The following is a 14,415-nucleotide window of genomic DNA, read 5'->3' on the forward strand; positions in this document are numbered from 1 at the left end:
GAACACTTGGGGATGTGTTTTATGTAAGCTACGTGTTTTATCGATAAGAATTCTAAGACATGATTTGATATTTGTTATAAGCGACAATCGTTAGTGATGCCTCGATATTCATGCTAGGGAGTTGTAGCGTGGACTTCAGGTGAGTGGGTTTTTCCTTTTTTATAGTATATATATATATATGATTGATAGTTTCCATTTATGCATTTGGAAAAGAATTTCTTACGTACGCCTGGTCTAGACTAAAGTTTATAAGAATTAGCGAAATAATAGAAAATTATGAAGTTATCATAAATTTTACGGGATGCATAGGTATGCTTATAATCTTTGATGCCCTGATTAAATAATGTTATAAGAAATGTTGCACTATTGTGAGATGCCTAAATAATCCTACAGGATGCTCAGGTAAGTTTTTTATGTTGATTATAATTATTGAATTGTTATGGCATGCTTATATTTATGTAGTCCACTCATCATTGCTGCACCCTGTTGTTAGTGCTTACCCCATTCACTTGTATGTTCACCTCCGCACCACACGCTCGCCTTAGATCCAAGTAGGTGCAAGTCTTGTCATACAAGTCGCATTAGGCGACTCCAACTCGTAGGTGACCGCGATTTATCGCCAGTCTTTACGTGATCGAAGCACTAGAGCGTATATTATGATTACACCCAGTCCTATCGTACAGGTCGCATTAGGTGACTCCGACTCGTGTGCTAGCATAGATTGATGAGCATTAGTTCAGTCGTATAGGTCGCATTAGGCAACTCCGACTGTTGTGCTAGCATAGTTTGTTGAGCACCTGATTTTACTTATATTACTGTTAAGAGTTTGTAATTTTGGGATGTCATGCCTTATTTACATTTTGCAGGCTATGGTAAGTATTTTCATACTATACATTGTATGTATATTTTGGAAACTATACAAGTTTTACGACAAGGGGTTATAACGTTTTCAAAGGTTTTTATTAAAACGTTATTTTCAGGCCCACTCACCCTTATTTTTTGCCTCTCCAGGTTTTAGTGGTTGAGCTTTCATATCGACAACGATTCTTAGAAAATCTTGGGGTATACAGTTACCTTCGATGGTATAATTTCTCACCCTATTGTACTGTACTGTACTTATACTATGTCATCCATGTGAATTGGGTTCATTCCCGCTCACAGCACACTCTTGTATTTAGGCACTTTTAGGTTTAAATTTATTCACATTTTTACATCACTACACTTTATGGCTTCGTCACCCTCCAAGTGTCGACTAGCACAGCTCGATTCGGAGTCCAAGTGGATGTTTTGGGTCGGGGTGTGTCAGTTTGGTATCAGAGCATAAATTTGGGCAGTATTGTGTTCATCACACGTGTGATGTAAGCATTTTTTATTCTTGAGCCTAATTTCCGAATCCTGCCACCTCGTTGAGTACGAAAAATGTATTAACTTTTTCTCTAAGTTTTGGTGACTTAGACGACTTATCGACATTCTAGAACATCGTTTTGGCAGACGCCTCTAGATTTAAGCGACGAACCTCCCTGCCAAGGAAAGATGTGGATTTGAGACAAGTTGATGGCCCTGAAGTAGGGCTACTATATCGATAGTTGTGCATCACGGGGGATTTACCCATCAATTCCACTACCATCTAGTCATTTCTACCAACCCTTTCGAGAATGGAAGCTAATAATAGTTTTGATCCCTTGGCAATATCCGTTAGTATACCTTCTATCGAAATTCCTACGAAGTTGTACTTTCGTCAAAATTTCCAGAAATGTCTCTAGTGTCAATGTGGTGCTAAAAAAGTAGCACTCGACATAAGAGCATCAAGGGGACAATCACTTTTGGTCCCTGAACAGCACTAATCTTTCCAAACCCACTAGTGATCATTCCAGATCTTTAGGAGGAAGATCGACTTCCATTTCAATCCGTCCTAAAGTAGATTATTAGAAAATTATTTTTCCGGCCTTAGGACGTTCCAGCCAAAGCTAGTTTCCTGAGTTTCTTTTGGTGATGTACTTGTCATTTCAACGAGAATAAGCACATGTATGCGAGTTGTTATACCTACGGTCAGTAGAAATCCCCGAAGTAGTAAGTATTTTTCCTAGAATTAATGAAACCACTTCACCAGACCAGTTCCTTACCAATCGTCCATTAACTAACTATCCGAGTGGGCTCTAACCTGTAATTAGCTTATGGTGGCACTATTAATTGACGATACTGTCTGATATCCAAGAACTGTCAACCAGTATTCAGGCGGTATGATTTCTAATACCAAACACATGCTAGTATATGGAAGTGATACCTTTGTGCCAGAACGCGGTTCACAGTTTCATTGTAGCGAACAATATCAAAATATCATAATTATGTTAATTAGTGGCCCAACTGATAGACTGATTAACAGTGACTACTTAAGTCGAAGAAACAAAATCATGGAAACTTAGGAGCATACTTTGTAATAAGACAGTAAACTCACGGTTATGTTAACCATATTACCCATTTAGGTAATCAAAACTTCTTCGACTAGCCACCTCTCGATCACTTCCACAAGTAGACAGTAGAATCAAAATACGAGATGATATCTCACTGTTAGAGTGATTTGAGTGTCAAGAAAACTATAAAGACCTTTTAGTTCATGTCGTAGAGTTGGTTAGTAGTATAGTACATTTCGAGGACATATACCTTTGGCGTCATGTCTCAAAATTTTACTTAGGATGCCACCGAATGCAAGAAGTAGAGTACACGATCAATCCACTTTCTCATACTACATCAGTTTTCCTTGCATCTTTTCGAACAAGTCTTACATTATTGAGATAACTTAGTTACTAAAGCTTATTTATTAGGAATTTACCCAACCAAACACCTTATCTAGGGAACCTCAAAGGAGAAAGATCGAACTTTAGGTTCGTACCTAGATTTTAGAAACTTAATCAGGTGACGACTTTGAATTGATGGTCTACCCGACCACTTTTGGAACTCGAGTTTTCTTTCATAGCTTGTTGAATTCGTTGTAGTCTTACAAACGACTTTCCCATCTACTTTAGCAAAGATCAAACTTCCTAAATACCAACAGTCAACTTTATACCAAATTTCTCAAATGTTAGTTGGTTAAATTGGTACATTTTTTGGGAGACGTGATCTTGGTAGACGATATTCTTTTCTTCTTCCCAAAAGGTTGTAATGGAAGAAAGTTGAAATTCTCATGAAGTATTGTGAAATTCTCACTTATCGATCGAGGAAAGTTAGTATAGTTGTGATGTTAGATATGAATAAAGTTTCTGACAACTGAACTATTGTCTCATCTCACCTTTGTTTTACACCTTTCGATGACATTGATCATTTTGGAAATCCATGTTGACATGTTCCTTGGACATTCCGATTGTACAGAGTTAGCATAGTGGAGCATCACTTATATTTTTCAACGGTTAAAACCGTCCGAAAGTGAACCATCTTATTCATGACTTGGAGTCAACAGTAGTCAACTTCATTTGAAAACCGGATGACACTTCTCTGTAGAGAAACGTGTCCAAAATCCTTATCAGTCTTAGACCTCTCAAGTGCATATTCATTTGAAAAGAATTAGATTTCTGACAATGGCGTTAGAGGAACCAAATCAACATCTACGATTGCACTACCGTGCATTCCTCCGGTTGTGTAAATGTAATTATTATTTACCACATCAAAAGACGTGTGTACCTTTACACACCTTCAGCTTGTCTTATCTCATTTCAAGTGGAATTCACGAGTATTGACATGGCATTACCTACAAACCACCAAGAAATCGTTCGAATGGTTATGTTTGTACCATACTTGACCAATCCCGAAACTACTAAGCACCGGTCAACAACATACCGTCAAGGACCCACAAGACTTTTCCTCCAACCAGGAGGCCAATCACAACACGACACATGTCAATGTCAGAACAAAGCTAGAAACTCTCTTCTATAAAAGGGGATCATTCTCCCACAATAATCCCTAATGTCATTTGTACTAAACTATTCACTAGAACTCACTAAAAGAGAGCTTGAACCTATGTATTTGTGTAAACCCTTCACAACTAATGAGAACTCTTCTACTCCGTGGACGTAGCCAATCTGGGTGAACCATGTACATCTTGTGTTGTTTGCTTCCCTATCTCTATTCATTTACATACTTATCCACACTAATGACCAGAGCAACCTAGCGAAGGTCACAAACTTGACACTTTCTGTTGTACCAAAGTCCTCGCCGATTTTGTGCATCAACATTTAGCGCCGTCTGTGGGAATCGCACTTATTCCTACTCTCTCCAGCTTTGTCAAGCTGGTTTCCACCATTCGCACACTTTCTTTCGACCAGGCACCCCTCTTCAACATGGGGAGTGAAGGGAGCCACAGCACACATAACGACACCCCCTCGCACTTAGTGCGAAGCAACGAAAGAAGGAACGAAAGAAGTTTGCTCTTCAGGCTAAAGTTGATGAGCTAGAGGCTCAGAACAACAAGATAGCGATAAAGAATGAGATCCTCCAAGAACAGTAGGAGAAGCTCTTCGGAATGCTTCATGAAGCTAGGCATACTCAAACACACGAACTCATCGCCCCCGGGGAAGTCAACCACTACCTAGGTGCCCCTCCAACACGAGGGATCACCTGCCTTCAACATGGATATCCCTAATGAGGAGCGAGTTACTCATCAAGGTGTTGATCAACATGAGACCTCTCTCGACCCAGCTGCTTCGACCCGAAGCAGGAGAAGTGGAGGAAGGCACATTCTTGCAGAAGGAGTAGAAGGATTAAAAGCCGTTTATCGCGACTGTCGGGACTTCCTGAGGCAACGTCAAGAGAACCCCATCCACATAAGCTCGAAGGTCAATGATCCAAGGGTTTTTGAAAGGTTCGGTCCTCTCCCATGCCCCAAGACAATTGCCAATCTAGGGAATAAGCGACATGTCCTAGAGGAATATGAAGGTACGGGGGACTCGGGGGCGTTTCAACAGGGTCGCCCTGGAAGTCAATACGGTGAGTCCAAAGAAAAAACCCATGCCCTTAACTAAGCTATCCTACGTCCAAGAGGAGATGGAGACTTACGGAAGAAGGATCCAGCAGTACCTGACTCCACTCAGGGCCTTGAGGAAGTAAACAAGTTGAAGGCCGAACGTCAAGCAGAAATACTTGACTGGAACCAACCTAGGCCTGGCCCTCTTACAAGGAGGATCCTCGACACCCCCTCCAAGCAAAGACAAAGCAAAAGTTTGGCTTACAACTCTACATTGGAAGGGAGGACCCGATTGAACACCTTAACCTCTTTGAGTCCACCATGGCATACCGGATGCAAACTGACGAAAAGCGATGTCTTCTCTTCCACTCTACCCTCTCTGGCGAAGATCTAAATTAGTATTGTCGTCTTCTACCTGAGACAGTTGACTCATTTGAGGAACTGAGGAAACTATTTGTCTCTCAACACATTTTCCAGACAGATCGCTTGCATTCCGCAGATGACTTGTACACTATTCGCCAGAAGCCGGATGAGTCACTACGAAAGTATGCTAGCCGCTTCAGCCATGAGTATTCTCGTTGCGCTGAGGCAGATGACAAAACCGCCCTTAAAGCCTTCACGGCAGGCCTACGTGATTGTTCCTTCAAGTACATGATTAATGCTAACACTTGGAAGACTTACTCTGAGGTAATGGCACATGCTTATAACCATGCCTCTGCCGAGGTAAGGACATATCAAGGGAAACTCCCTATAGCCATCCGTTATCAGCAAATGGGGAGGGGAAGCCAAATCCAACCGAATGAGAAGACCTCAATTTTCCAAACAACAGCGACGCTTCCCCCTGCCCTACCTAATACCTCACCAAGTCAACATGCGTATCATTCTCAGGGCAAGAGGAAAAACTTCCATCATCACCAGTCTCATTTTAATAAAAAGAGTAAGGGGCACTATCGCGATAGCCAAAGGTATCGTCACGATAATACCCGTCCCCAGGCAGTCAATGCAGTGGGCCAAACACGTGTTAAGAATGGTCCTACCCCGAGGTATGAGACATACACACCTTTGAACGCCACATGCACAACCATTTACCCCAGTATAGCTCACTTGATACCAAAGTCAAGGCCGAGGGAGCCAAATTTCAAGTCCACGAAGAACACAGGCATGTTTTGTGGTTACCACGAGTATAATAGTCATGATGGCGAGAAATGTATCACCCTTCATGATCATATTGAAGCTTTGGCACGTGAAGGAAAAATTGACCAATTTCTCCTTTACCCTCCAAGGGATAACCGCAACCAACACCAAGTGAATGTGATATATTCCATAAGCGGTGGCACACCCATATCTGAATCTTCCAACAGGGCCATTAAAAACAATGAACGAACGTTGAAGCCTGGCCACCTAGTGTTTCACGTGGAAGACATCAGGGGAGGCAAGTATCAAAAGCCTAACTGGGATCCAATATGTTTCTACCCTGAGGAAGAAAGATGTATTATCTATCCTCACAACGACCCATTGATTGTGGAAGCTCACATAGCCAACTTTGATGTACAACGAATCCTGGTAGACATGGGGGCGTCGGTCAATATCATGTTTGCTGAAGTTTTCAAAACACTTAATGTAGCTGAACACTTGCTCGATCACTCGGTTTCTCCTCTGATAAGCTTCTCTGGTGATGTCATGCAACCTTTAGGGAGCATACATTTACCCTTCACCATCGGTACAGGCCCGTACACAGCCACCATTACCACTAACTTCTTGGTGGTTGACTGCCCAACGGCATACAATGTCATCTTTGGGCGCACATGCATTAATGATCTCAAGGCCATGGTATCCACACATATGTTGTTGATGAAATTTCCAACCCCCTATGGCAATGGTTACATTAGTGGAGATCAACTTAGTGCATGATCATGTTACAACATTTCAGTCAAGCAACAACACTTGCATGTACCCAAAGAAACACTTTCTATACATGACCAAGTTATCAAGACCAGCTCGGACAAAGCCAACTTGAATATTCACGGTGGTAACAATCAACCCGACGATCCTCGAGATGACTCTTTCACTCAGCAAGCACAACCTGCTGAAGAGTTGGAGAAGGTCTCTATCTCAAAAGATTATCCAGATTGCATAGTGAAGATTGGCACCACTTTGTCACCACCTATTCGGTTGGCATTGTTCTCTTTTTTGCAAGAGAACACTGAAGTCTTCGCCTGGTCATACAAGGACATGCCAAACATCTCTCCCGATATCATTTGTCAGCTCTTGAGTATTGATCCTAAGACCAAGCCGGTGAGACAGAAGCGAAGATCTTATGATGCTAAACGATATGAAGTAATGAAGGCAGAAGTTGAAAAACTCAAAAGCATAGGCTTCATTCGTGAAGTCAATTATCCAACGTGGGTAGCAAATGTGGTCCTTGTTAAGAAAAATCCGACCAAGGAAAGTCTCTTGCTTTAAAAGATCTTGTGGAAAATATGTGTTGACTGCACCGACTTAAACAAAGGATGCCCGAATGATAGCTTTCCTCTTCCTCTCATTGATAGACTTGTAGACTCTATAACAGGGTGTGAACTCTTGAGCTTCATGGATGCTTACTCAGGGTACAAACAAATCCTCATGAACCCTTCAAACCAAGAACACACGGCCTTCACCACTGATAGAGGACTATATTGCTATAAAGTCATGCCATTCGGCCTAAAGAATGCAGGGGCGACTTATCAAAGATTGGTCAATTCAATGTTTGCTGAACAGATTGGGAAAGACATGGAAGTTTATGTTGATGTTATGTTAGTCAAAAGCAAACATGCTGACCAACACATTGCCAACTTGTCTGAAACCTTCTTCATCCTGAAGAAGTATCGAATGAGGTTGAACCCCAACAAATGCGCTTTCGGTGTGGGCTTTGGAAAATTCTTGGGCTTCATGATTAGCCAACGAGGCATTAAAGCTAACCCCAAGAAGATCAAAGCAATCATGGACATGAAAGAACCAGTAACCTCAAAAGACATCCAGAGCCTTACTAACAAGGTGGCAGCCTTGACCAGGTTCATCTCTAAGGCCACAGACAAATGCGCTCCGTTTTTCAAAGCACTTAAGGGAAGTAAGAAGTACATCACGTGGACTGATGAATGTGTCGAAGCATTTAAGAACCTTAAGGAGTACATGAGTAAAGCCCTTTTGCTTTCCAAATCTGAAGTTGGCGACACCCTAATTGTCTATCTATCTGTCTCAGCTTCAGCAGTTAGTTCTGTTCTCATTCGTAGGGATGGTAGTATCGAACGACCTGTCTACTATGCTAACAAGGCTTTACAAGATGCGGAGACACGATACTCCAACATTGAGAAATTAGCTCTAGCATTAGTCATGTCTGCTCGGAAACTTCGCCCCTACTTCCAAGCACACTCCATCATCGTGCTTACCAATCACCCCGTTCGACAAATACTTCAGAGCCCTGACACTTCGGGGCAAATGATCAAATGGGCCATAGCACTGGGAGAGTTTGACATCTCCTACCACCCAAAGCTAGTTGAAAAGGGCCAACCAGTTGCAGATTTCATTGCGGAATTCACTTATCCCGTTGACATTTCTCCTACACCTGAGGCAGTGGCTTCATCACCCCTGGAAACCCAGAAGGTAGAACCAACACTCCTAGTATGGACTCTATATGTTGATGGCTCATCCAACCAACAGGGTTGTGGAGCAGGACTAGTCTTGACTACACCCAACAAAGTGGCAATAGAGTATACTATTCGCTTCAAATTCAAGGCGTTAAACAATGAAACCAAGTATGAGGCCCTTTTAGCAGGCTTACATTTGGCCAAACACCTTGGAGTTAAACAAATTAATATCTTCAGTGACTCCCAATTGGTGGTTAACCAGGTCACGAACAACTTTGACGCTAAGGATAACTCCATGGCAGCGTATCTTGCACAAACACAGCTTTTGCTCAAGCACTTCCACTACCAGATCACCCAAGTCCCTCGAGCGGCAAACAGTCATGCAGACGCTTTGCCTCGCCTTGCCTCAGCAATGGAAGATAAGATTGGGAGAAAAATTCATGTCGAATTGTTGGCAACACCAAGCACTATGGTCACAGAAATGTGCAACTTGCAACAAAGGGATAGCTGGATCACCTCAATTTATAAATTCCTTGTTCATTGCACTCTCCCAAATGATAAAATCCAAGCTAAACAGATTCGATACAAATCTACCCGCTACCTAATCATTAATGACCAACTCTACAAGCGAGGTTTTAACCTACCATACTTATGGTGCCTCATACCTGCGAAAGCGGAAATTGTCCTTCGAGAAATACATGAAGGAGTCTGCGGAGATCATGCTGGATCTTGATCCATAACACACAAGGCTTTTCACCAAGGATATTACTGGCCAACACTCCACCAAGATGCCATCAGAATATCCCGCTCATGTGATAAATGTCAACGCTACCTAACTATTCATCACTCCCCCCCCCCCCGCGCCGAGCCTCATACTCCTATGATCAGCCCTTCGCCCTTCGCCCAATGGGGACTTGATTTGATCAGCCCAATGCCTGCAGGAAAGGGCAAAGTCTGTTATGCAATGGTTACAATTGACTACTTCACAAAGTGGGCCGAAGTAGAACCCTTGGCAACCATTACTGAGGCAAAAATAGAAGACTTCGTATGGAAGAACATCCTTTTCAGTTTTGGCATTCCTAATGCAATAATCACGAACAATGGGCGACAGTTCGACAACAAGAAGTTCAGGATGTTTTGTTTTAAGTTCAACATCAACTTATGTTTTGCCTCCCCAGCTCATCCCCAGTCTAACAGACAAGTTGAGGCCATCAACAAAATAATCAAGTTTAGTTTGAAAACCAGCTTGGACAAGGCTAAAGGTTGTTGGCCAGAATTTGTACCCCAAGTTCTTTGGTTATACCGCACTTCATTTCGGACTTCAACAGGAGAAACTCCATTCTCACTTGCCTTTGGTACAGAGGCTGTTGTCCCAGTTGAGCTTGAGCAAGCAACGTTCCGAGTCCAGAACTACATACAAAGTGAAAATGACAAACATCTCACCCTCAACTTGGATCTAGTCGAGGAACACAGAAACCAGGCCCACTTAAGAAATGTCGCCTATAAACAGCGTGAAGACTGGGTACTGAAGAAAAGACTACTCTGCGACAAAGTCCCGAGTGAAGGCACATTTAGCCCAAATTGGGATGGACCGTTTGAAGTTATTGGCATCAGTCGCCCTGGTTCTTACAAGCTCAGGAGCTCCGATGGCAAGACCCTTGGCCATCCATGGAACGCTGATCACTTGAAGTACTATTACAAGTAGACTCACACTGTACAAGTGTTGAGCTACGGCCATTCGGCATCCTATGTAATGAAGGCCATTTGGCATCAATTCAATAAAGAGGTGATTTACACAACTTTGTCCTAACTCCCTTACATCCCTATCACTGAAACGCTCAGGTTTGAAGCTTCAACATGAATGCTTACAACATGAAATAAAGTCTAAGTATATGTCAACATGACTTATATCCAAACAAGGGATCCCATCATACATTCCAACACATTCATACATAAACATCATACATTCTAACACATTCATACATAAACATCATACATTCCAACACATCCATACATAAGCCAACTGTGCTTCGAAAAGGTTCAACATACTTTGTGTCATTCGACACTTGCTACAATGTGCCTCGACACCTTGCCCTTATTCTCACCAACCAAATGATGAAATGTGAAGAAGGAACTTATTTTCATGCCACCAAACAGGTGATGAAATGTACAACTCGTACTCTCCTTCATGCCACCAACCAGGTGATGAAATGTACAACCCGTACTCTAACATCATTTGGCAACTTGTCACTCATGCCACCAACCAAGTGAAGAAGGAACTCATCTTCGTGCCACCAACCAAGTGATGAAAGGTGATAAAGGAACTCACATTCGTACCACAAATCAAGTGATGAAAGCAACTCACCATTCATTCCACCAACCAGAAGACGAGTGATACAACTTGTACATGTGAACTCCTAGCATTCATAAATAATCAAAACCCTCAAGCTTTACAACTCAACTAGGGGAGCACTTATGCCTAATAAGAGTTATAGTCACCAACAAAGTCTTATTGCAAGCCAACAACAGCTAGTGCATGGTATACGAAGATCAAGCTCTTCAGCCCTCTTACATCTGCTTCTGACATTTATCCTCTGTAACAATGCAAACACTACAGCTTGTAGAAAGCTTCACACACTCTTAATCAAGACTGTTCGAAGCAAATTCAATTTATATGGTCCATCCAAACCTTCGACTACTACAAGGTATGGCTTGCATCACAATCTCTTGCTCAGCAGTGTGGAAGCAAAATTTGTATATGTTGTCTCTCCCACATTTTCTAATTTCTAATTTCCCCCCCCCCCCCCAAAAAAAAAAAAAAAAAAAAAAAAAAAAAAGGAAATTGGGAAATTCAACAACTTCAACAAATGGAGGGTAACTACAATTCTCAAAAACTTCACACACTCTTGATCAAGATAGTGTGAAGCAAAATCAATTCATGGTGCCCAACAAAGCTTCAACCTCAAAGCTTCACCTACAAAGCTTCAACACAAAAGCTTCATCAATGGAGAGCAACTACAATTCTCAAAAGCTTCACACACTCTTGATCAAAGTAGTGTGAAGCAAAATCAATTTATGGTGCCCAACAAAGCTTCAACACAAAAGCTTCACCTACAAAGCTTCAACACAAAAGCTTCACCTACAAAGCTTCAATACAAAAGTTTCACCTACAAAGCTTCAACACAAAAGCTTCAACAGCAAAACTTCACCTACAAAACTTCAACATCAAAGCTTCACCCAAAAAAAAAAAAAGAAAAAAAAAGGGAAAGAAAAAAAGAAAGATGAACCTAGGCCTCCCTTTCTTTGGGCCTAACAACTTTCATACCAAATATATACGAAGGAGGAGTTTTGGGCAACCACTTAGAAAGGAAAATGATGAAGTTATGGGGGACTCCTACCATATACCACTATACCTTTGTACTCAGAAATTTCGTGACTACTCAGTGCCTTGGATTTTTCAAGTCCCCAACCGAGAAGTTTTCCTCACTCAAGAAATTAAATGAGCACTACTTCAACCTACAGGGTCCACCCATGAAGTTTCAACATGCAAACTTCAACAAAATAAAAAATTCAAAAAACTTGGTGAATGATACCTTAGTGTATTTAACACAACACATTGAATGAAGTAAAGCTTATTTATTGATATCTTTGATAAATTACAAATACGTGCATACACATGAATCAAAACAAACAAACAGGAGGGTGCCTTCACAAAGGCTGCTCAGGAAAAGTCTCAACACTCGGCAAAGCCCCAGAAATAGGAGGCACCCGAGGGTGATTATTTGGAGCCTCAGTACGGGCAGAACTCCAGAAAGAGGAGGCACCAGAGGTTGATCATTTGGAGCTTCAGTATGTGGTACAGCCCCAGAGGACGAAGGCAATAAATGTCTTTCGAACAAACTCACAAACCTCTGATAATCGTTTAAAATCTGACCCTCAGATTCCTGTAACTGGTTAAGCTTTCTCTTCATGGTTGTAGCATAGCTATGTGCGAGCATGTGCAACTGTCCATTCTTGTGCTTAAGCCCTTTGATCTTCTGTTTAAGACTTATCACTTCAGCCGCCAACGATTCAACTTGGCGGGTTTGAGCAAATAGGCGTTCAGCCATATTAGACACATAACCTGCACACTGAACACTGAAAGCCAGAGAATCCTTAACAGCCAACTCATCGGATCGTTTGGAAAGTAGTCTGTTGTCTTTCGGAGTGAGAAGATTTTTGGCCACCACCGCAGCGGTTATACAATTCTTCATCGCAGAGTCCCCAATAGTAAGGGGACCAGTAGGAGATAAGAAGGATGGGCGCCATATGTTATCCTGAAGAGACATGGCTACCTTTTCTACAACATTCAAGTCCAAACGACGGTCGGACGGGCCAGACATTCTCAGAAAAAATGAAGAAAAAATGAGGTACAGTAAGTTTCAGAAGTATGAAAATAAGGGAAAATTTTCTACAAGCAATAATTTTCTGAACGTACTCTTTGAACTTAATTGGTACTCCTATAAAACAAAGAGCCAGATCTTCAACAAGGCTGCTTGATCAAAAATCGAAGATGCACCACGCTCCGAATTTCGAGAAGCGGATTTCCTGAGTTAAAATTTATTAGCAATCTTCACACGCAACATCAGTTCCTCGAATACCAAGGACAACTTTGCCAAAGAACTCTGACAAAGTTAAGACAGGTAAATGTTGAAGGCCTAGTTACCCTACTATTACCCATAAGAATAAAGGAACAGCACCATTGCTTGATTATTGGAAAATCCTTATGTGTGTCAACCTCTATGCTCCGTGGCAAAGCAGACTTGCAAAAATGCCCAACCTTTCTTCACATCTGAGAAAACACTCCCAAAAAGATTGCTTGCCTAGAAATCGAAAAGGCACCGCTCTCCAAATCTCGAGAACCATATCCCCAACAAGATTGCTTGCTCATAAATTGAAGAGGCACCGCTCCCCGAACTTCAAGAAGTCGGATTTCATTGGATAAAATTTGTCCACAATCCTCACACGCAACATCAACTTTCTGGATACCACAGACCACTTTTTCAATGTGCTTTGACAAAGTTAAAACACGTGAACCATGTAGCGACCACTACATTGCTTTGATTGAGAAGGGTAAAGGAACAGCATTACCACTCGTTGTTAGGACACTTCCTATATATGTCGACCTCCATCCTCTACAGCCAAGCAGACCTACCAAATAAAAAAAAATGCTCAACCCTTCCTCACATCCGAAATGGCACTCCCAATCTAGCCTCTCGAAATACTCTGTTTTCTTCTCGTTCGATAATACCCATGCCAACCAGCCACATCAGAGCAAGAATATCTCATATCATCAGGGTTGAAAGCAAAAGTATCACATATCATGCTTTTTCCCTGTCTTTTCCTTTGCCCTTGCAAGACAAAGAGAAAAAATACAATCAGTCGGAACCTGAAATCAAACTTCTGATCTAGAATTGATTACCCGTAACCTTTGCCTGGTCATTTGCCTAGCATTCCTCTCGAGTACTCATCCTCAACTGTTGTCAAGGTCATGAATTCCTTCGGCAAATACCTCCGAAGAGTTGGTACGATATTGACTCTTTACACTGAAGCTGCCAAGCATTGATGAGTCACTGAGAAGTAGTGCTTTGAATGACCATTTAAATGCAAAGGTTGCGCACCATTTCTGCTATACAAAAGATTGAAGCAGAAGGTTCAACGGCGAGCTAGAACATATCACTACAGCACGACGCCCTTTTTGTGGAACCGCACAATCCAAACGGAAGAGTCTAAGTCAAATCCAAGCTCGGCATCATTGCTCTAATTGAAGAGATCGAGAAGCCTCAACAGCCTTTTGCT

The 14,415-nt window shown here is 41.9% G+C and overlaps 1 protein-coding gene and 1 pseudogene across 1 annotated transcript; one reads left to right on the forward strand and one right to left on the reverse strand.

The window, feature by feature from the left end:
* The first annotated feature begins 4,619 nt into the window (after window positions 1–4,619).
* On the forward strand, window positions 4,620–9,310 carry LOC148696969 (uncharacterized). The gene is made up of 4 exons (XM_088693416.1): window positions 4,620–4,977; window positions 5,379–6,674; window positions 6,885–7,300; window positions 7,712–9,310. The coding sequence occupies exons 1-4, from the start codon at window positions 4,620–4,622 to the stop codon at window positions 9,308–9,310; spliced, it is 3,669 nt and encodes a 1,222-aa protein (XP_088549542.1).
* A 2,975-nt stretch (window positions 9,311–12,285) lies between these two features.
* On the reverse strand, window positions 12,286–12,959 carry LOC148696970 (uncharacterized; annotated as a pseudogene).
* Between the last annotated feature and the right edge of the window lie 1,456 nt (window positions 12,960–14,415).

Source organism: Pyrus communis, chromosome 5 (genome assembly GCF_041283825.1).
Source record: "Pyrus communis isolate YQ-2024b chromosome 5, ASM4128382v1, whole genome shotgun sequence".
Taxonomy (NCBI): Eukaryota; Viridiplantae; Streptophyta; class Magnoliopsida; order Rosales; family Rosaceae; genus Pyrus; species Pyrus communis.